The sequence below is a fragment of the Bombyx mori genome, chromosome 6, assembly GCF_030269925.1.
Source record: "Bombyx mori chromosome 6, ASM3026992v2".
Lineage (NCBI taxonomy): Eukaryota > Metazoa > Arthropoda > Insecta > Lepidoptera > Bombycidae > Bombyx > Bombyx mori.
In genome coordinates, this window is record NC_085112.1 from 10970870 (window position 1) to 10992423 (window position 21554).

Here is a 21554-nt window from a genome sequence, read left to right on the forward strand (position 1 = left end):
GTGAGTTCGTCCACCCATCTAAGCAATAAAATAATAATTATTATTATAATTATGCTAATTACAGATAAACTTATTACAAAAAGAGAATCAACTGGTATTGGAAATAGCGGATTTGAATCCGGATGCGATGCGCCGGAGAGCCAGAAGTCTTCTATCGGTCATAGAAGAGAAGAGCGGTTTGGTCGCCGGCCTAGAAAAGTTAACGTCGAGACATTATCTAGGAGAGAATGGTACATTGGAGAGCGACAGCCGTGGGACCGACGTTTGGCTCTACCTAATCGAACCTAGTACTGGCGAAATATTGACTAGAGAATCTATGCCTGTGCAGAAGTGAGTAGACAATTATTGACATTACCTATTATATTTATATGTATATAAATCTCTCTGTCTCATATATTCCTAGTACATTTATATAATACTAGTGGTTCCCCAGTAGTCGAAATAGTGGTGTAAATTAATTTTTATGCTTATGACTTGGGAAACCTTAGAGCATATGATATTCGCATTATTATTTATTACTAGACGATGACCGAGTTTTTTTTTGTTGATAAATTGTGTTTTTTAGAAATGATATTTAAATACGAATTACATATTGATAACATGATGAAATATTCCAAGATCGTTTAGGCATTTAGTAAATGAACACGTGAGTTAAAAATGCACAAATAATATAAATATACAATTCATTTTCTTGGTCTAACCTTAAACCAAACACTCATTGGCTTCGGGTTGCTTAACAACGCCATCTGCTGAAATAGCCTTAGCGTTATTGTGTCTTTAAAGCAGTTAGTTGCTCTCAATTATGAAAAATAGTATTATTATTCGCCAATAGATGTCGGGAAGAGTCATAAAGTTGATTATCGAAGAAAAAAAAAAATGAAATACACCGAACAAACAATCAAAAGTATTTCATTAGAAAAATCGGTATCCGCCTGCGGGATTCGAACACAGGTGCGTCGCTCAACACGAATGCACCGGACGTCTTAACCTTTAGGCCACGACGACTTCAAATACTATTTTTTAGAAGCGTTGTGATTTCAAACTCGATAAAACGAAAAAATAAGTCCATAGAGACACAAACACATAAATGTATAGGATTCAGCCGGCGAGAGAATGAGATAGAGCACATTCGACGGTCTCGGTCTCTTCTTTCTGCGACTCTTCGTAGCATCCCCACTATCGTCTACTAAACATTGTCCATATGTATGCTCCTGTGTAGTGGGACGGTCAGTATATCTATATCTTATTTATAAGTTTCACTTCTTCCGTGTCTGACTTGCTTGCACACACATTTTTTTTTATCTTCATAGGGCCATAGAGACTGGGGTCCACAAAGCGGTGGCTGCTCGGCTTCAGTCTCCAGTCAGTGAAGTTCGAGCTCCTTTATTAGCGGCCGAATTGCCGAAGAAGCCTCACATAGCAGCCGCGCCGCTCGCCACGGCCCTACCCGCCGCCCTGATAGGCCTGGCCGCCGTCGTACTGGTCGCCGCACTGGTCGCCACCATCTACATCTGCGCCTCATGGAACAGGTAAATGTTTGTATTAGTTTAAGTTCAACTGAAGATCAAGACTAGACTGTCCTCACTCTGCCTTCGCCGCGCACTCGAGTACTTCGGTCATATTGCTGGGAAAACACCGGATAGCTTAGAGAGACTATTCGTGACAGGGAAGATCGAGGGAAAGAGACTGCGCGGGCGCAGTCCGACAAGGTGGTTCGACCAAATCCGCACCACACTAGAGATCCCATTCCACGACGCCCTTCATGCGGCCAATGATCGGAGACGCTGGCGGGACATTACAAGGAGCAAAATCCTGTCGACATAAATGGTCACGACCCTCAGCAGTGAGGAAATGATGCGAGGAGGAGGGAGAAATTCCCAAGGAGAGGAGTTTTCACGATCGGTCTTGGGCTACGCGCAGCCCGCTGAGTTTCTCGCCGGATCTTCTCAGCGGGTCGCGTTTCCGATCCGGTGGTAGATTCCGCGAAGCACTGCTCTTGCTAGGGCCAGTGTTAGCAACGCTCCCGGTTTGAGCCCCGTGAGCTCACCTACTCGCCCGGTTACGCTGACATAGCCTCTCAAGGCTATCAGCTCAGGTAGGGGAAAAAAGGGCTACGGGCTTTGTTTCGGCATACAATAGTAGCAGTAGCTTTTGATTGTTGAACGCGCTGAAAAATCCAATAATCACTATTTGCTAATAATTACGGTACTTTAAAAACAAAAGAATATTGTACACTCCTTAGATTTAAGGTTCCAATTATTTTGTTCTATATACATATATTTATATTGTTATTGCGATCAATCGCAATAACAATATAATGTCGTCTTAAAAGTAGTTAAATTATGTTTAGGACTCGCAAAACTCAAAAAAAATACTACAATTATCGAACAGGTCCACCACCCGAATATGGTTTGAAACTTTGCCTTGAAAATGTCGTTTCCACAATCCAAATTTTTGTCAGATATCTTTTATTCCAAAAAAGAATGACAGTAGGAGGGGATTGAAAGAGACATATACTTCTTTAAATGCAATCTTTATGATAATGACACCGTTATTGATCGGTATGGTGCAGATTAATTAGCAAAAAGTGTGTGTGTGTGCAAGTCACACACGGTAGAAGTGAAACTTATAAATAAGATATAGATACAGATATACTAACTATCCCACTACACAGGAGCATACATATTACGGACAATGTTGAGTAGACGATAGTGGGGATGCTACGAAGAGTCGCACAAAGAGGAGACCGAGAACGTCTAATGTGTTCTATCTCATTCTCTCGCTGGCTGAATCCTATACTTATTTTTTCGTTTCATCGAGTTTGAAATCACAACGATTCTAAAGAAGTTTCACTTCAATAACTACAACGTGCATAATATTATTAAATCATGTATCAATTGTTCTTACTCCATTTCTAAGGTATAAGAAACACAAAGAGCAAGCGGTTCAACAGTACGGAACTCTGAGTATGAGCATGCCGCCTCCTCGTCCTCCGTCTGGCTACGAGTCCAGTGAAGATGACCCCGCACCGAGATATGAAACACAGGTACTATAAGTTTCAAGTTCTCCTAGACATTTACTAACATTTACCGCAACCCATACAAAATGATCTCTATTTAAATATTACTATGGTCTATCAACCTCCATTTGGAGGATAAGTGGAATATGAGAAGGATCAATTATGGAGATGTCTCGATATGTGTGTATAACAATAAAATTAGTAACATTCACTAACGCTTATCGACAATGTCAATGCCAGAAATAGATATGGCGCTGGCAAGGATTTTTCAATCCTCTTTTAGAAGCCCTTGAAGGTTTAACTTAATCTAAATAACATAGTCAATACTTTTGTTTTACACAGAATCAATTTTGGTGATCTAGTTAAATTTACTAAATAAATACGGATACGATAAAGTTTTTTTTTTAAAAGTTACTGATGTATGTTGCAAAAGTTATTGGGGTATGTTGCAATTGAAGACACGAGTGGATGAAGAGAAGATATGATACCATTTGTTAATTTTGAGAAAACTGGCAACAACCATTTGTTATCTGTAATTTTTCTTCGTTAATGACTACTTCAACACATGCAAATTTCTAAAAATAGCCTTGAAACCAGTCGTTTTAAGGTCTAATATGGTTTATAGGCACATAACGCCTTCATTTCATGTAAAAAACCAAAAATCTTAAAAATGGTACTTAACCCCTTCATTCACTCATGACTTCAATTATTTTTAGCAGATGCTAATGTCGTCCAGATAATCGTGTCGGTGAAAAATCTTCGTTTTAAATTAGCTCTTACGTTTATTTGTTTTAATCATATTTTAGATTGTGTTATTTGTATTTTAATAGAATTTCGCATCTCTAACAGGTACTCAATATGGCGGTCGATGACGCGGATCTGCAATTAGACTTCAGTCCAAACAATCACGCGTTCAATATACACAACGTTCAATATTTATCCAAAGATAATGGTGAGTTTATTCGACCTTTGTAAAACTCAAGTAAATGGAAAATGACGTTACAATTTAAGATTCTTAAAATAGGTAATTCACATCTCACACTGTTATAAAATATAATAAATATAAACATATTTTACACACGATGCAACTTGACATTACAGTCTGATATCTTACTTATTTGTTTTTACTTTAATATTGACTTAATAATTAGAAACGGGATTTTTTAAAAAACACGCCAATGAAACTTATTTGAAGATTTCGAAATATTTTTTTAATTTTAAATACAATATCATTGGTTTGTCTTTTGTATAATTATTTTCTTAAATAATTGCTATAAAATTCCAAAGTACTCACTAATCCTGACAAAAGAGACTTGGAAAAAGTAAATCTGAATTTATGCTTCACATTGTAAGATTTACGAAATTTGAAGTCCTGTCCCAGTACCTAAGTGCAAACTGAATATAGATTATCTAAAAAAAAATACTGTACTATTTTATTATATTGTTTTATTTTTTTAAATATAAGAACACTTATTGCGGCGTAACTATAATAGTTAGACATATGCTGTCGTTAAACTTTTTATAAATAATAATGTGTTCTACAAATTTGTTGTAAATTATTTTATTCTATCATCAATAGTTTTCGCAGGGCACGCGATGTAAAGAATATTTTAGGTAATAATTGTTTTACACCTTGGGTTACATTATTGTAGTTTTAGTAAGGATCCCTATTTTTTTCAAAAGAGATTTATAGCCTATGTCACTCGGGAATAGTGTAGCTTCCAAACAGTGAAAGAATTTTTCAAATCGGTTCAGTAGTTTCGGAGCCTATTCAATACAAACAAACAAACAAGTATTTCCTCTTTATAATACTAATAATAGTATAGATTGTACGATATAACTTATCCACCTCAGGTGAGAGAAGTCCAACGTTATCGGAAACAGCGACGACAGCTCGAGCCTCGAGCGTCAATGAAAACGGGGGTACTCTGAACAAACTCCACAACAGCCACTACGATCCTATCGCGAACAACGCGTCCATAGCGCGCAACACACAGACATTGAACCGAAGGATGCCGAACTCGCAAGCGTTGAACAACGCTCTCGGGACATTGCCCCGTGCCAACAATAACAATGTCGGTGGTGGATTATTAGCCGCCACATTAGGTAGGAAGATCAACGGGAATAATCACAAGAAGAAAACTCAACCCATAATGGCGTACGACGATATACCCGGAATGCAGAAGTACGTATAAAATTTATTTTCATTTCATTACATCTTTATCTCAGTCATACAAATTAGTTAATAACTAGTGGTCTCGCGGTAATCGAATTTCGACTATAATCATTGCAATTATAAGTTTGAACATTATTAAGATTTTATTCACCACTATTCACCAAGACCACAGTATAGACAAATATTAATAAAGACCAACAATATTAATCTATTCTCAGTTCGCGCAATTTTCTTCAAAAGCAGGGTACAAAATTTTTGCTTCACGTATTAATATATAGATTTATAGCAGGCATAGGAAATAAATAAAAAGTAACTTTGTCATTACTTAGACATATGTCAAAACTGTCAAGTGTCAGCACAGTAAATCCGCCCTGGTGGCAAAAATCGTAAAGTTTGAAATGTCACCTCGTTTGACATATTACATATTACATTGACATTGACATTGATCTCTGATCACGCGATAAATGGTTACCGTATCAGGCACAGCCGCCTACTCTTCGAAGAGAGTTCTGAAATGCGAGATCACTAACTTTTTTTTTTTTCTAGAGCCTCTGACAACGACAACGTGACATTTGGCAAAAGAAACTTCTCTGGGTACCCATACGATCAATCGACTGTCGAAACTACGACAGAGTTATAGTGAGAAATTTGTGAAACAATAAAATAATGATATCGAACATTGTAAGATGAAATATCCGTCCAATCAGTGGGTGAAGTGCTGTTTTAATATAAGCGAAATCTTAAAGTATTGCTCTACTATATCCCTTCTATTTTGTGATCGTTTTAAATGACTATTCTTATTTTATAAATCTAATTAAATTATCTTCTAAAAATAAATATACATTGTATAATCTTTTCAGTTATATATGATTTATTTATATTTATCTATTTGTACTATAGTTTAGGGGTACAAAAATACAACATTTTTGTGGTAGGGTAACGTTAATTTCTTTCCGGTTGTTTGTTATTAATTTCGTAAAATATTTTACATAAAAAAAATTGTACATAGGTTTTGTAATAAGCGAACTGAGCGACTTTATCATAAATGAACTCCCATTTCCATAAAAATATTTTTTTTTTTTATATTCAACCTCTTTTTAATTAGCTCGAGCGATTCTTCGTATAATTTTCTTCTTTTAATTTATTAATTTACGTATTCAAAAAATGTATATGTTTAACAAAACTTTTGTAAAAAAAGTTTGTATTTAAATTTATTTACTCTGTTTTATGATTTCGTTTTTAATAAAACTCGTAAAATTAGTATAATGATGATGATGATGTGTTCAACGAATATAATAATTATTATACGACTGAAAAATGCTTCAAACTTAATATTATTATAATAATTTTTATAACGAATTTCTTAGCGGTACTTACTTAGCCAAGGCTAGTCTTTTAAATGAGAACAAATTGCGCGTAATGTTTTTTTTTTTTTTATAAATATTATCTTGTAAATAATTGTGGCATTAGAAAGTGTATAGATAATGTTAATATACGAATAGTAACGTGTATAATGTCAGATAAATATTTTTGATGAGGGGAACTTAACAGTGCAAAGGAATTGCTTCCGAAAACAATTGGAAGTGATTTTTATTCCTCAAATGGTCAGATATCACTAGCTGAGAGGTTGAGCGATTTAGTTTACAGATAAAAAAAATTATATCTATTTTAGACCTACTGAGTGTGAACTAATTGAAAGCGATATATGTTTGTGTTATGTGTAGCAAATTAATATTGTTTTGCCCTTAAAAGCGGTTCGTTTACTTGAATATGGTTATGAATAAGGATTCCCAAGGAGAATGTTAGTTTGTATTCTTTTTTTTTTTTTTTGGAAATATCTCGCCATTCCAATGATTTTTATTTTTAAAAATACTCGTTTTTTGGTCTAATCATCTACAGACAGCTTCTTTTTCTTAGAGTCGACCTTTAGATTACAATGTTTTAGCTAAATTGTTTGAAGAATTCATTACAAAAATCATTGCGTAAATAATTATGTGCGATTTTAATATTTATTTTCAAAAGCTTACATCATTGATCATGATTGACTTTATGTCACTAAATGCAACAGATCGACGTGGCACTAAAGTTTTTCGCTAGTCGTGACCGTAATTTTATTTTATTCTATTTTCCGGTTTGAATCGAAAAAAAAACGACGTTTTTTTTAAATCGATCTACTGGCTCTGGCCAGTGCTCACGGCTTGCATCATAGTGAAATTGTCAATGGTTTTGCAAAGTTTTAATTCGAACCGCTTACTTGCCAGGATAAACTAAGAAAAATCATAAAAAAACACTGTAACTTAAAACGAATGTAATATGAGCACTTTTTAAATGACGATGAACATGTCTTGAAAATGTTATACGCAAAAATTAACAATCGAAATTATCACAATATTTCAATATTAATATCTAATAAAGCAATAGAAGAAAGAAAAAGAAAAAAAAACAGCTCCCTGTGTTCTGGACATGGCTTCCAAGTTGCCATGTAAATTCACATATCTTGTTCAAAAAGTGTCTGGCTTCGTCAATAGATCGAATAAAAATGTAAACTCTCTCGTGGGGTTTGCTGTAAATGAGTAAAAACCTCGAAAAGGATTTCAAAGTATGTATTAATTTCCTTTGAAAAAAATATTTTACTTGTATACCATTTACAAGGTGTCACTATCTACGTTACCAAATACTTTTAAAGTGTTTGTATTAAAGTAATGTACACTAAACTTATATTTAAAGATACGAATATTTTTATAGCGTTTTTTTTATCGGATAGTCACCGTGGTAAGGTTTTTATTATTTAAACCATCGCTGATATTCAAGAATAAATAATACATTTATTATAATAGTTTCCATATGAATAATGTGCCAGTTATTATTAAATTTTAATACTATGTAAATTAATTCAGAAAGAATGTAGAATTTGGCGTGGCGATGTCTGAGTATGAATTATTTAAAATACTCATTTCTTTGATCTAAAGATTGAAAGAAGTAAATAAAAATGATCAAAAAAGTGTATTTGATTCCATTTACTAGCTAATGCTGCTTACTTACTTAATAGTATACTAAAGAAATGCTCATTTTGTATTTTAAAAGGTTATTCGTGCCAAACAAATGAAGTGGGTAACAAAATTATCTAAAAATCTTATTGGTTCATTAAACGTTACCTATTGTAATTTTGTATGATAGATTGTAAAATATATTTTTATAATATAAATGTTTTTCATGAAAATGTAATATATGATAAATAAATAAGAAATTGTTATTGTAATTTTTTGAAATAAATACATTTTATTATCAATTTGGCAGTTTTATTTTTTCGTATTACCGCTAACTACGATAGCAAAATAAAATTGCATGGCTGTAATTGGAAAAGTTGAAGATATTCAAATCCGACTGGTAAACGTTTGTTTAAAGTAACCCGAAAACCGTAAGACTAAATAAATACAATTATTATTTAGTAGCGTAGATTCCATGATCAATAGTATTTGGGTACTATTGGCATTGGCTACTATAAGCATCATAAAATAGGCATCGCCTAGTTAAAACACGAAGTCAAAGTTTCTATTGCAATATAATACACGAATTTACCAAAATAAAACTAGAATATCATCAATGGCGTCGAAGTCAATTCAATATGCATTATTGAGGAAAACTCAAAAAATATTGGTCAGGTCTTGACAACATTAACAAAAGCCAGATTTTAATTGAAAGAAATCGGTTCACCTAGAAAAAAGTTCTGATGGCAATACACTAAAAAATAGACGAACTGATAACCTTCTCCTGTTTTTTTAAGTCGGTTTAAAATATCGAATCCTGTTAGCGAAAGGCTCACGATATGTTTTTCCACCATTCAAGACAGGAATTTGGTGATATGTTTTCAGGAAAAGGCGGTTTTTTTACTATACTGAAGGACCAGACTAGTTCACAACGTTATCGAAGCAATATCACAATGTGGATGATATCACGCATCCTGCACATGAGCTTCATTGTCACAGTTGCTGTACACCAATTTTCCGTCCCTCACCAGAGCCCATAGACAAAGTAAATGCCGCTACCGGAATGACACTTTACGAAACTTGCTTAAGACCTGACATGACACACGCGAGTGTGGTGTTCGCTCACGCGGCCCGCACACATGTAGACACCCTCCAATCCCTAAAATCCCGCTTTTGCAGGTTAGCCGTCGGAGCTCCGTGGTTCGTGAGGATCGTCGACCTACATGGCAATCTGCCAGCGTCGGAACGGTACTACGGTACGGACTCGTTGGCCGAAAATGGTAAAAAGGCCACGCCCGAACATGGTAAAGACGCAGGATAGCTGTGCGAGCTCACAACCAGTTGTTACGCGAATTATAATTTTTGCGGGTTTGCTTTTTATTACACGATGCTATCCCTTCATCGCGGAATTAATACTTCGCAATTTCATAATTTCAGATATATTGTAAACCCTGTCCATATACCTATACATCAGTGTGGTGAATCTATAAGTTTACAACACTTTACTATCAGTATGTTTTAAAATTTAATGGTTCTGATTTTATGACGTAATTTTTATTCCTTTATCGTGCAAATCGGTCGTGATGTGTATGTATTATTTTATAATTTCTAGGTACTAAATCTATAAAATTAGTTAAATTTTGACTTATAATACTGGTGAATTCGGAAATTTCGACCACGCCAATTCATAATGTTCGCGTTTTAGTATTTAGTATTAGCATTGTTCTGTGAGGATACAGAAAACATATGAATATTTAATGAAGAGCAAGAGGTAATAAAAGAGCATATTTTTTTTTTAAATATTGCCGATGTATAATTTTCAAGATTATAAATCATAATATTATTATGTACTTGAAGTCGTCGTGGCCTAAAGGATAAGACGTCCGGTGCATTCGTATGTAGCGATGCAACGGTGTTCGAATCCCGCAAGCGGGTACCAATTTTTCCAATGAAATACGTACTTTACAAATGTTCACGATTGACTTCCACGATGAAGGAATAACACCGTGTAATCAAAATCAAACCCGCAAAATTATAATTTGCGTAATTACTGGTGGTAGGACCTCTTGTAAATCCGCGCGTAGGTACCACCACCCTGCCTATTTGTATCGTGAAGCAGTAATGCGTTTCGGTTTGAAGGGCAGGGCAGCCGCTGTGACTATACTGAGACCTTAGAACTTATATCTCAAGGTGGGTGGCGCATTTACGGTGTAGATGTCTATGGGCTCCAGTAACCACTTAACACCAGGTGGGCTGTGAGCACCCATCTAAGCGATAAAAAAAATAAAAAAAAATACTGTCGTGCCTTATTTTTTTTGTAACACAAATATTGTACATTTTAGGTGATCTGGAACTGCTAAATTAAAAAGCGCAATAAGACTTTTACAAATGAGAAACGCTTTTAAAACTTTAGTTGTTACAAACATAATACGATTAATTAACTTTCAATAAAACATTGTGTACTTGCTTGTCACGTTTTTTATTTTATTACTTAAAAGAGTCGGCATTAAATACTATCCGATAATAAAATAATAGTATAAAAGATCGGGTTTGAAAATGTCGGAGTTAGTAAGGCCACGATGTTGGTCTTATTTGTTGGATTGTTGATGTTAATCAGCTCGTCTACTGCTACCACAGTACCGAGAGGTGAGTTTGAATATCTTAAATGCGATTTTCATTTCTTTTCCACGTTCTGCTTTAAGGTAATAAGTTTTTTTTTTAAATATCAAATACCGTTTACCGTTCAATCTTTCGTTTTTTTCTGTTGCATTATTTCTGACGTTTCAAATACTTTACAGTTTTAAACATCAACAAAAAGTATACATATGTTTGAAAAAATAAAATTTTAATTTTAATAAAATTTTCAATAAAATTTTAATTTTAAATTTGTGGTAGGTCCTCTTGGGAGTCCGCACGGGTAGGTACCACCACCCCGCCTATTTCCGCCGTGAAGCAGTAATGCGTTTCGGTTCGAAGGGTGGGGTAGCCGTTCTAACTATACTGAGACCTTAGAACTTATATCTCGAGGTGGGTGGCGCGTTTACGTTGTAGATGCCTATGGGCTCCAGTAACCACTTAACACCAAGTGGGCTGTGAACTCGTCCACCCATTTAAGCAATAAAAAAAAAAATTTTGCTCCGCTCGTATTCATTTGACCAATATTTGCCCTTTTTTTCCCCTTCCTATTTGCTAGTAGCCTGAGGGCTATTCCAGCTATGCCCGGGTGAGCTCAGGGGCTCAACCTCAGAGAAATTGCTAACACTAGCCATAGCAAGAGTAGTGCTTCGCAGAATCTACCATCGAATCGGAATCGCGACACACTGAGAAGATCCGGCGAGAAACTCAGTGGGCTCTGTCTATGGGTAGTTCGCTCTCGCGTTTGAACTCGCAGTGTTCAACGAGAACGGTGGCCAATGATTGAGAGGCCTAAAAGCACCGAGAGTGAATCCGGGGGATCCGACAAGACATGCTTTGGGCGACGGCGGCTTTAGATTGCCCCGTCGCGGTCGGATAAGTAATTAGCGGCGGTCACGACGAGAGGGTTATCGTGCCGCGTTGCTTTTTCAAAGTAGCGTTCTGACGCTTCCTTAAGATACTTACGTATCGGTACTAAATTTAGGTCGTCGTGTACATTCCTTACACACCACGGTGCTCCGACGGCTATCCTGCAGAAACGGGATTGGGTGACCTGGAGAGAGTTCATGTGCATGCGGGCCGCGTAAGCAAATACTACACTTGCATAGGTCATGATGGAACTTATGCAAGTTTTGTAGAGTGTCACCTTGTTATGAAGGGACAATTTACTTCGTTTGCTAATCATGGGGTAGAGTTGACCGAGTAGAAACGCGACTTGGTCGTGTACTGACTTAATGTGGAGTCCGAATGTCATCCCTCTGTCGAGGGTTACGCCTAGGTACTTAGCCTTCGAAGCCCATAGTATGGGCTGGCCAAAGTTTTTAATAGCGCAAATGGAGTTACCGCGCCTAATTGGTGACGAGATACTAGCAGCAGTGTCGGGAGCGCGACCCCATTTGAAGAGCACGGCTGTGCTTTTCGTGGGGTTGATGTCAACGCGCCACTTCCGGAACCACTGTCTTAAATTGGTGGCAGCGATCTGGAGACTTGTGGCCACTAACTCCTGCTAATCTTATTTAAAATGCGGATACGTGTATTATCGAGCTACTGCTATTAGGTGCTTCTATTTCATCCTATTACTTGCAGTGTCTATAGGATTTAACACATTATTATTAGGTGATCACCGAATTCATATTGTGCTCACCGACCTCGTCGAACCCGTCGCTTGCGACGAAGGATTTTTTTCAGTTAATCTTATTACATTTACTAGGTTTTGACATAATATATACCTTATTATTTCTATATGAAATATTTTAATAGTCCAATCTTGTACTGGTGTTTACTAAGTTGCATTTATTAAATTTATTATTGAAGTCTGGATATATTCTTTTTTTTTCTGTAAAATTGTCATGAAATTAACTAACTCAAATGTTCATACAAAAACTAAATGTTTCTTAATCTTCATACTAAGAGCCATTTTGAACACGCAAGAGTTTCTATCATATTGTTGATATTGACGTAGCGTAAGTCATGATATGAATACTGCATACCCGATCTTGTGGACCGGATGGTAAACAGTCGACGTCGCCCTAAACACGTCATTAAGGATCCTCTCGATCCATTAACGGTGCTTTTAAGTACCTCAAGCATCGGTCACCGTCCTCGCCGAACCCGTCGCTTGCGATGAAGGGCTCGGCGAGTACATTAACCCACAGACAGCCCTCTGAGTTTCTCGCCGGATCTTCTCAGTGGGTCGCGTTTCCGATCCGGTGGTAGATTCTGCGAAGCACTGCTCTTGCTAGGGTCAGTGTTAGTATCACTCCGGTTTAAGCCCCGTGAGCTCACCTACTAGTTAAGGTTACGCTGAAGTAGCCTCTCAAGGCTATCAGCATAGGTAGGATAAAAAAATAAAAAAAACGTATTGTGCATATAAGACCATTTTATTTTTCCCTACCCAATCGTTGGTAGCTTAAGGGGCTATTCCAACTACACGCGGATCGGTAGGCCAGCTCACGGGCTCAACCTGAGAGAATGGTTAACACTGGCCCTAGCAAGAGCAGTGCGGCGCTGAATATACCACCGGATCGGAACTCGACGCGACTCACTGAGAAGATCCAGCGAGAGACGCAGTTAAACGAGAAACACACGCCGAACTCTTCACCGTAATCGACGAGTTCGACGAGGACGGTGACCGGTGTTCAAAGAACCTAAAAGCATCAAGAGCAGATCCGGAGAACTCGATTAGACATGTTTCGGCGGACGTCGGCTTTATTTTGCCCCGGCGCGGCGGCGTCGTCTGGGTCGGATACATAGAAACCAACTTCTTGGTGAAACAAGTAGGATGACTGAATTAAGCTGGTCTTTGGTTTCATTTTGTTAAGTCGTAATGTGACGATTTGGCATAAGTTTTAGTGTAATGTAGAAAAAAATATATTTTAATATGTCTAATGTACATGCCTATTTCTGTTCTGGTTGGAGTAGTTAATAAATTAAAAAAGTGTGTGTGTGTGTGTGTGTGCAAGTCACACACGGTAGAAGTGAAACTTATAAAATATAAGAATAATCGCAAGGGTCAACCACCAACCATTGATTTCATTTGATTTGATTTGATAACATACTAAATAGAAATAATTGTAAATCATCGTTTATAGTATGTGGTAAAGGGCGCTCCTTTGTGAATTGATATTTTAACTTCACATTTCATTTTTTCGTTTCATCGAGTTTAAAATCACATCACAACGATTCTAAAGAAGTTTCACTTCAATAATGATTGGCTTCTTTCAGGCTACTGCTATGGAAATGAAACATTCGTTCAATGCAAAGCTAGCTGTCCCACCGACTGTTGTCCAACAAGCGACAGCCGCGCGATAATTGCTTGCTCCCCCCCCAAGCTGTGCAAGCCGGGCTGCGTTTGTAAACCAAATTATAAGCTCTTGAGTGAGAAAAACAGAAGATGTGTACTAACCAGTGACTGTCGTAAGTACAAAATTTTTAAAACACATTTTTATTGTTCAGTCACGATAAATCATAATCACGATACTTTCGAAAAACGCATTAAAATTTATTTGTCAGTCATAAACTAATATTATTGCGTTAAAAAATATGCTTATCAGAGGTGTAATTTAAATGGAATGACATTAAATACAAAAAAGTCCTATTACATAAAATTCTCTAAAAAACTAATCCCTATGACATCCTGTTATGTACTGAATGGTGACATTTTGCAGCAAGTCAATGAAATTCGAGATTTGGGCGTGATGATGGATAACAAATTAACATTCAAAGCACATATTGATACAATTGTTATTAAAGCTGCCAGAATGCTGGGATTCCTAAAAAGAAATACTAAGGGATTTATGTCCCCCACCGAACGTGGTCTCGCCTTGTCGCGGCGGTGGGGCTTAAGCGTGCACCCCGATACCGTGGAGCAGCGTTGTCTGCACAGGGGTGCCGTGAACAAAGAGGACTGCACACCGTGTTCCCGTTTTCCCACCTTTGCTGGACAAAGGGTGCGTGAAGCGGGAGATGGCTCCCTTCTGGAGCCGTCTTGAATGCTAGGCCATGTCCCCGGCAGCTTTTTGGCTGCTAAAGGGGAAGGCCCTCCAGAGGAGGGTACCGGTACGCCGGCGTGGCCACACCGTGGTCAGACGTGTGGGTCTGTCAGTAATGGTAGACCCCACGTGGATGAGAAGTGAACCGGAGGGCACTCCCTTCCGGTCGCTGGTTGCCATGTCCCCGGCTGCCTCTTGGCGGCTACAGGGGAAGGCCCCCCAAAGGGGGGTACCGGTTTACCGGCGTGGCTTCGAAGAAGCACACCGCAATCCCTACCGAGTAGGGGACGGGGGCTGCTGCCTAGCAGGAGCCGTGAGGATGCGAACCTCTATAAAAAATGCCCCAATCCCAAGTTTTTGACACCTGACGATGGGATGAATGGCTGGAGGGAGTCTAGTCCCAAGGGTTGTCCCATACCGTAATCCCCACTTGGTGGGGGGCGGGGGCCGCTGCCTAGTAGGGGCCGCGAGGATGCAAACCTCTATAAAAAATGCCCTAATCCTAAGCCTGTGACGTGCCCGGTGATGGGATGAGTGGCTGGAGGGTGTCCAGTCGTGAGGGCCGTCCCAGGGGACCGACCCCTGGTTAAATAACAAAGGAACGAAATGAATGATGGCAAACTTACAAAAAACATTACCCCAGGAGGGTACCACTCTAGGTGGAGAATCCCTCCGTGCTTCCACTTCGGTGGGAGCATGCTGCCCCACGTATTCTGGGGGGGGCAAAGCATGCCACGATGACGGGGGCTGTGCGACGGGCAGCGGAAAACCCGTCGAACCGAGGTGTGCCAGCGCTGGCTCGACGCGCTCTGCGCTCGTCAGCGACTGCGAGGCGGCTGGCCCGAAAGGGAAAGTCAGGCGGAAGAGGAAATCGAGGGGAGTTTCTTCCCGCGAAGGGAAGGGGGGGCTAACGTCGTCCTCTGACACGGATGCCCCACCGGAGAAAGTGGTGGTAGTCTCCGATTCGGCCTCTGCCGCGGAGGAGATGCCGCCCCCTAAAGGGAGACCCGCTCGGGGGAAGGGCGCACCGTCACCGGCGCCGTCATCGGCGTCGATGTCTGTCGCCTCGCTGGACGGGCGGACGACAGAAGAGGAGGAGGGCGGTCTTCGGGACCCTGCCTTGGTCATAGGCAGGGCCATGAAGACCGTCAAGTCGTATGCGGCGACCAGTGCCAAAACCAAAGCTGCTGGCCGCAGGCTGCGGGAAGTCGTCTCGCGAGTCTCGAAGGTTCTGCCTTCGGTTGCTTCCGCCAATGACCAGGTGGTGCAGCTGATGGCGGAGAATTTGAGGCTCCGAGCACAGCTACAGGCGCAGCAGCGGCCCGATGGCAAGGTTGCTGCTACCAAGCGGGTAGCCGCGACGAGGTCGTCGCCCGCGTTGCCGCGTGCCGCTGGGTCGCGGACTCCTCCGGCATCTGTGCCGGCGGTGTCGCCGCTGGTCTCCGGGGTCCCTCGGGGTCCCTGTCCCTCAGCGGCGGCTGGCGACCCGTGGCCCGTGCTGCCACCATCGCGCGCGGTACAGCGGCGTTCGCGTCTCCCGTCGCCGCGGTCTAGGGAGGCGACGGCCGTCGAGCGGCAGCAGGGATCCGCGGGGCCACGGATCTTGGGCCTGCCGGAACCGAATTGCTACAGCCTGGACGAGATTATCGATCGCACCGTCCAGGCTGTAATGGAAAGGCTGGGTGGCGGGCTGGCGGCTCTCGAAGCGAAACGTATTGTCGCTGGTGACGCTGAACGGCCTGCGTCTACACATGCCGCGGTGTCGGGTGCTGCAGTGACCCGCTCCACCCCCGTACAGGCTCCAGCTACTAGGGCGGGCCCGGGGCGAGACAGAGCCAAGCGGGGGGGCGGCGCTAACGCGAAGTGCACATCGCAAGCGCCTCAACCCCGTCCGCTGCCCCCGCCCCCGTCTAACATGGACGAGGGGTGGAATGTGGTGGCCCGGCGGGGTGCCAAGAGGGCCGTACCGACAGCTCCCCAAGTGGGTGGAGCACCGGCCACTGCGGCGTCTCAGGCTGCTCCCCAACAGGGTCGAGCGCCTGTGGCCGCCAAGAAAAAGAAGACGAAGAAGAAGTCGACGCGCGCGCCGCGGTCGGCGGCAGTGGTCTTAACGCTGCTGCCGGCCGCCGAGGCCAAGGGCGTGTCATACGGAGATGTAGTCTCCCGGGCGTGCGCGGCTATTGATCTGGACGAGATCGGGGCGGGGGAGGGCCTCCGCTGTAGGCTGACGGCCAATGGGGCCAAGCTACTAGAGTGTCCCGGTGCCGATAGTTCCGGCATCGCGGAGCGTCTGGCGGCGAAGCTCCGTACGGTTCTGCCTGAGGAGGAGGTTCGAGTGCACAGGCCGGTCAAAATGGCTGAATTGAGAGTGACCGGCCTGGACGACTGCACCACTAAGGATGAGGTGGCGGCGGCTATTGCCGCCCGGGGCAACTGCGCCCTGGAGAATATAACCGTAGGCGAGCTGCGCCTCGGTTATACCGGGGCTGGCTCTGTTTGGGTGCGTTGCCCGGTAGAGGCGGCCACCTCCTTGGCTGCTCCTCCGCCCGGGAGACCGTCGGGGGAACCGGGCAGGTTGCGCGTGGGCTGGATAGCGGCCCGCGTGCGCCTTCTCGAACCACGCGCCTGGCGGTGCCTCAGATGCTTCAGCACTGGGCACTGCCTTGCTAAATGCGCGAGTGCCGTTGACCGCAGCGGATTGTGCTTTCGCTGTGGTCAGCCGGGACACAAGGCGGCCGTGTGCTCGGCTGCGCCGCACTGCTTATTATGTGCGGCGGCCGGGCGCAAGGCTGACCACCGGGCCGGGGGCAAGGCCTGCCCTCCGGCCAGCAAGAATGCTGAACGAAATCGGCGCCGCCAAGCTAAGCGGCGTCAAAAGAAGCGGTTGGCCGGGGGAGCACCGGCCGGCACTTTGTCCCCCGCTGAGGCGTTCGCGCCCGATAGCGGGGGCAATGGAGTAGGGGAGGGAGCGATGGATGTGGTTCAGTCTTAATGGATCACACCTATCGCTTCCTGCAGGGAAACTTGAACCACTCCGCTGGGGCTCAGGACATGTTGCTCCAGACCATGGCGGAGTGGTCAATTGACGTGGCTGTGGTCGCCGAGCCATACTTCGTTCCCCCAGCGGATGACTGTTGGTTTGGGGACGTTGATGGCTTGGCGGCCATACATATCAGAAGAACCGCGATGGTCCCCCCCCTGGCGATGGTGACCAGGGGCCCCGGGATCGTCGCGGTACAGTTAGAAAATATCGTCGTGATCGGGGTGTACTTTTCTCCGAATCGGCCTACCGTCGAGTTCGAGCGGTTCCTGGACGGGCTAGAGGTGATCGCTCGTCACCTCGCTCCCCGTTCAGTGATACTGGCGGGGGACTTCAATGCGAAGTCTGTCGCTTGGGGTTCCCCATTCACGGACGCTCGTGGTAGGCTGCTGGAGGAGTGGGCGGTCGCGGTCGGTCTCTGTATCGTTAATAGGGGCTCGATCGCGACTTGCGTGCGGTGGACGGGCGAGTCTATCGTGGACTTGACGTTCGCGAGCTCGCCCGTCGCGCGGCGCATCCTCGGCTGGAGAGTGGTGGTGGGGGCGGAATCGTTGTCCGATCACCGGTATATCCGGTACGATCTTTCTGCCCCTGCGCCGACGCCGGCTGCAGGTGCCCGCGGGGTTGACCCCCCGCAGAGTGCATCCTGGTCATTCCCTAGGTGGGCACTGAAGCTCCTGAACAGGGAGCTCCTGGTGGAGGCCTCTATGGTGGCGGCGTGGGCGCCCAAGCGCCCACAACCTGTCGATGTGGAAACCGAGGCCGAATGGTTCCGGGGCGCGATGCACCGCATATGTGATGCCTCGATGCCCCGGGTCGGCTCTCGGCACTCTGGACGGCGACAGTCGCCCTGGTGGTCGCCCGAAATTGCAAGACTGCGTGCGGTCTCCATTCGGGCGAGCCGCCGGTGCACTAGACACAGCCGTCGCCGCCGCCTGCGGCGCGACGAGCCCGTCGCGTTCGCGGAGGGGGAAGCTCGGCTGCACCGCGAATATCGCGCTGCGAAGGACGCCCTGCGGCTGGCCATCAGGCGGGCCAAGGAGCAGAACATGGAGAGACTCTTGGAGGCGCTCGAAGCGGATCCGTGGGGGAGCCCATACAAATTGGTACGCGGCAAGTTGCGCCCGTGGGCCCCGTCTATGACTGAGCGTCTCCAGCCCCAGCAGCTGCGGGACATCGTTTCGGCGTTGTTCCCGCAGGAGCGGGAGGGTTTTGTCCCTCCCGCTATGGGCGGGCCGTCTGACACCGTCGACGGCCAAGCTCCTGCTGAGGTGCCTCGTATTACCGAGGCAGAGCTCCGGGTGGCCGTTGTCAAGATGACTGCGAAAGACACGGCCCCCGGCCCGGACGGAGTCCACGGCCGGGTATTGGCCTTGGCCCTCGGTGCCCTGGGGGACCGGCTCCTTGAGCTATATAATGGCTGCTTGGAGTCGGGACGGTTTCCGTCGCTCTGGCGGACGGGTAGACTTGTGTTGTTGAGGAAGGAGGGGCGCCCGGTGGATACAGCCGCCGGGTATCGTCCTATCGTGCTGCTGGACGAGGCGGGAAAATTGCTGGAACGTATTCTGGCTGCCCGCATCGTTCGGCACCTGGTCGGGGTGGGGCCTGACCTGTCGGCGGAGCAGTACGGCTTCCGGGAGGGCCGTTCGACCGTGGATGCAATTCTTCGCGTGCGGTCCCTCTCGGACGAGGCCGTTTCTCGGGGTGGGGTGGCGCTGGCGGTGTCTCTTGACATCGCCAACGCATTTAACACTCTGCCCTGGACCGTGATAGGGGGGGCACTGGAGAGGCATGGAGTGCCCCTCTACCTCCGCCGGCTGGTTGGGTCCTATTTGGGGGCCAGGTCGGTCGTATGTACCGGGTACGGTGGGACCCTTCATCGTTTTCCGGTCGTGCGTGGTGTTCCGCAGGGGTCGGTTCTCGGCCCCCTCTTGTGGAATATCGGGTACGACTGGGTGCTGAGGGGCGCCCTCCTCCCGGGCCTCCGCGTTATTTGTTACGCGGACGACACGTTGGTCGTGGCCCGGGGGGATGATTTTAGGGAGTCTGCCCGTCTCGCCACAGCGGGAGTGGCCCTCGTCGTCGGAAGGATAAGGAGGCTGGGTCTCGACGTGGCGCTCAATAAATCCGAGGCTCTGTGGTTTCACGGGCCGCGGAGGGCGCCACCCGTTGACACCCACATCGTGGTTGGAGGCGTCCGGATAGGGGTCGGGGTGCAGTTGAAGTACCTCGGCCTCGTGTTGGACAGCCGGTGGGCCTTTCGTGCTCACTTTGCGGAGCTGGTCCCCCGATTGATGGGGACGGCCGGTTCTTTGAGCCGGCTGCTCCCGAATATTGGGGGACCGGATCAGGTTGTGCGCCGTCTCTACGCGGGGGTGGTGCGATCGATGGCCCTGTACGGTGCACCTGTGTGGGCTGAGCCGCGCAACCGGGCCACTATGGCTCGGTTCTTGCGCCGGCCGCAGCGCACCGTTGCCATCAGGGTCATCCGCGGATATCGCACCGTCTCCTTCGAGGCGGCGTGTGTTTTGGCGGGGACGCCGCCATGGGAGCTGGAGGCGGAGTCGCTCGCTGCCGACTATCGGTGGCGCAGCGAGCTTCGTGCTCGGGGCGTGGCGCGGGTCCCCGAGAGTGAGCTGCGGGCGCGGAAGGCCCATTCTCGGCGGTCCGTGCTCGAGTCGTGGTCGAGGCGATTGGCCAACCTCACGTGGGGGCTACGGACCGTCGAGGCGGTTTACCCGGTCTTTGATGACTGGGTGAATCGTGGCGAGGGACGTCTCACCTTTCGTCTGGTGCAGGTGCTGACCGGGCACGGATGCTTCGGGAAGTACCTGCGCCTGATAGGGGCTGAGCCGACGACGAGGTGTCACCATTGTGGACACGACCTGGACACGGCGGAGCATACGCTCGCTGTCTGCCCCGCTTGGGAGGTGCAGCGCCGTGTCCTGGTCGCAAAGATAGGACCTGACTTGTCGCTGCCTGGCGTCGTGGCGTCGATGCTTGGCAGCGATGAGTCATGGAAGGCTATGCTCGACTTCTGCGAGTGCACCATCTCGCAGAAGGAGGCGGCGGGGCGAGTGAGGGAAAGCTCTCCTCACTACGCAGAAACCCGCCGCCGCCGAGCAGGGGGTCGGGACCGGGGTCGTATCCGTGACCTGGCCCCCTAAGAGCTAGGGGTCCCACCCGTTTTGTGCGGGGAGGGACCCAGACGAGGGGTGGCGTGCTCTGCACGCTCACCCGCAATAGGAAGCCGGGTGATGGTAGACCGCGTTCCCCCGACCGCTCTGGGGGAAGGTGTAACGCGGCGCCATCAAAGCGGGCTCTCGGCCCGCTGAACGAGGGAACCGGTGGTCGTTTCGCTGGCGGCCACCGGTCCGGCGTCCGTGGGACGGTGGGATGGATGTAATGTGCTCTGCGTCAACCCTGTCCCGCCGTTTCAATAGCCCCGACTGGGCTCCGGCCCGGTCCGAGATAGGGCGCCGGTTGTGAGCGGCAGGAGTTTTTAGTGAGGTTCAACTCCCACATACCCCACCTGCCGCGCGGGTGGGGATCCGGCGATTTTCTCCTGTGGAAAAAAAAAAAAAAAAAAAGGGATTTATGTCCTCAAACACTAAAATAATATTATATAACTCGCTGGTTCGCAGTCAACTTGAGTTCGCATCAGTAGTTTGGGGTCCCCATTACGCTACTTACTCGCAACGTATTG

General features: G+C 45.5%; 1 protein-coding gene across 6 annotated transcripts in view; it reads left to right on the forward strand.

Annotated features, from left to right (window-relative positions):
• Window positions 1-8484, forward strand: part of LOC101741348 (cadherin-99C) — a 171500-nt gene extending 163016 nt beyond the window's left edge. For all 6 annotated transcript variants that reach the window (XM_012689959.4, XM_062669108.1, XM_062669106.1 and 3 more), the window contains 6 exons: window positions 65-330; window positions 1311-1529; window positions 2920-3046; window positions 3869-3971; window positions 4874-5204; window positions 5742-8484. In XM_012689959.4, the coding sequence (XP_012545413.1) occupies window positions 65-330; window positions 1311-1529; window positions 2920-3046; window positions 3869-3971; window positions 4874-5204; window positions 5742-5835 (1140 nt within the window). In that variant the 3' untranslated portion in view covers window positions 5836-8484. The remainder of the gene's footprint in view (window positions 1-64; window positions 331-1310; window positions 1530-2919; window positions 3047-3868; window positions 3972-4873; window positions 5205-5741) is intronic.
• The last annotated feature ends 13070 nt before the right edge of the window (window positions 8485-21554 follow it).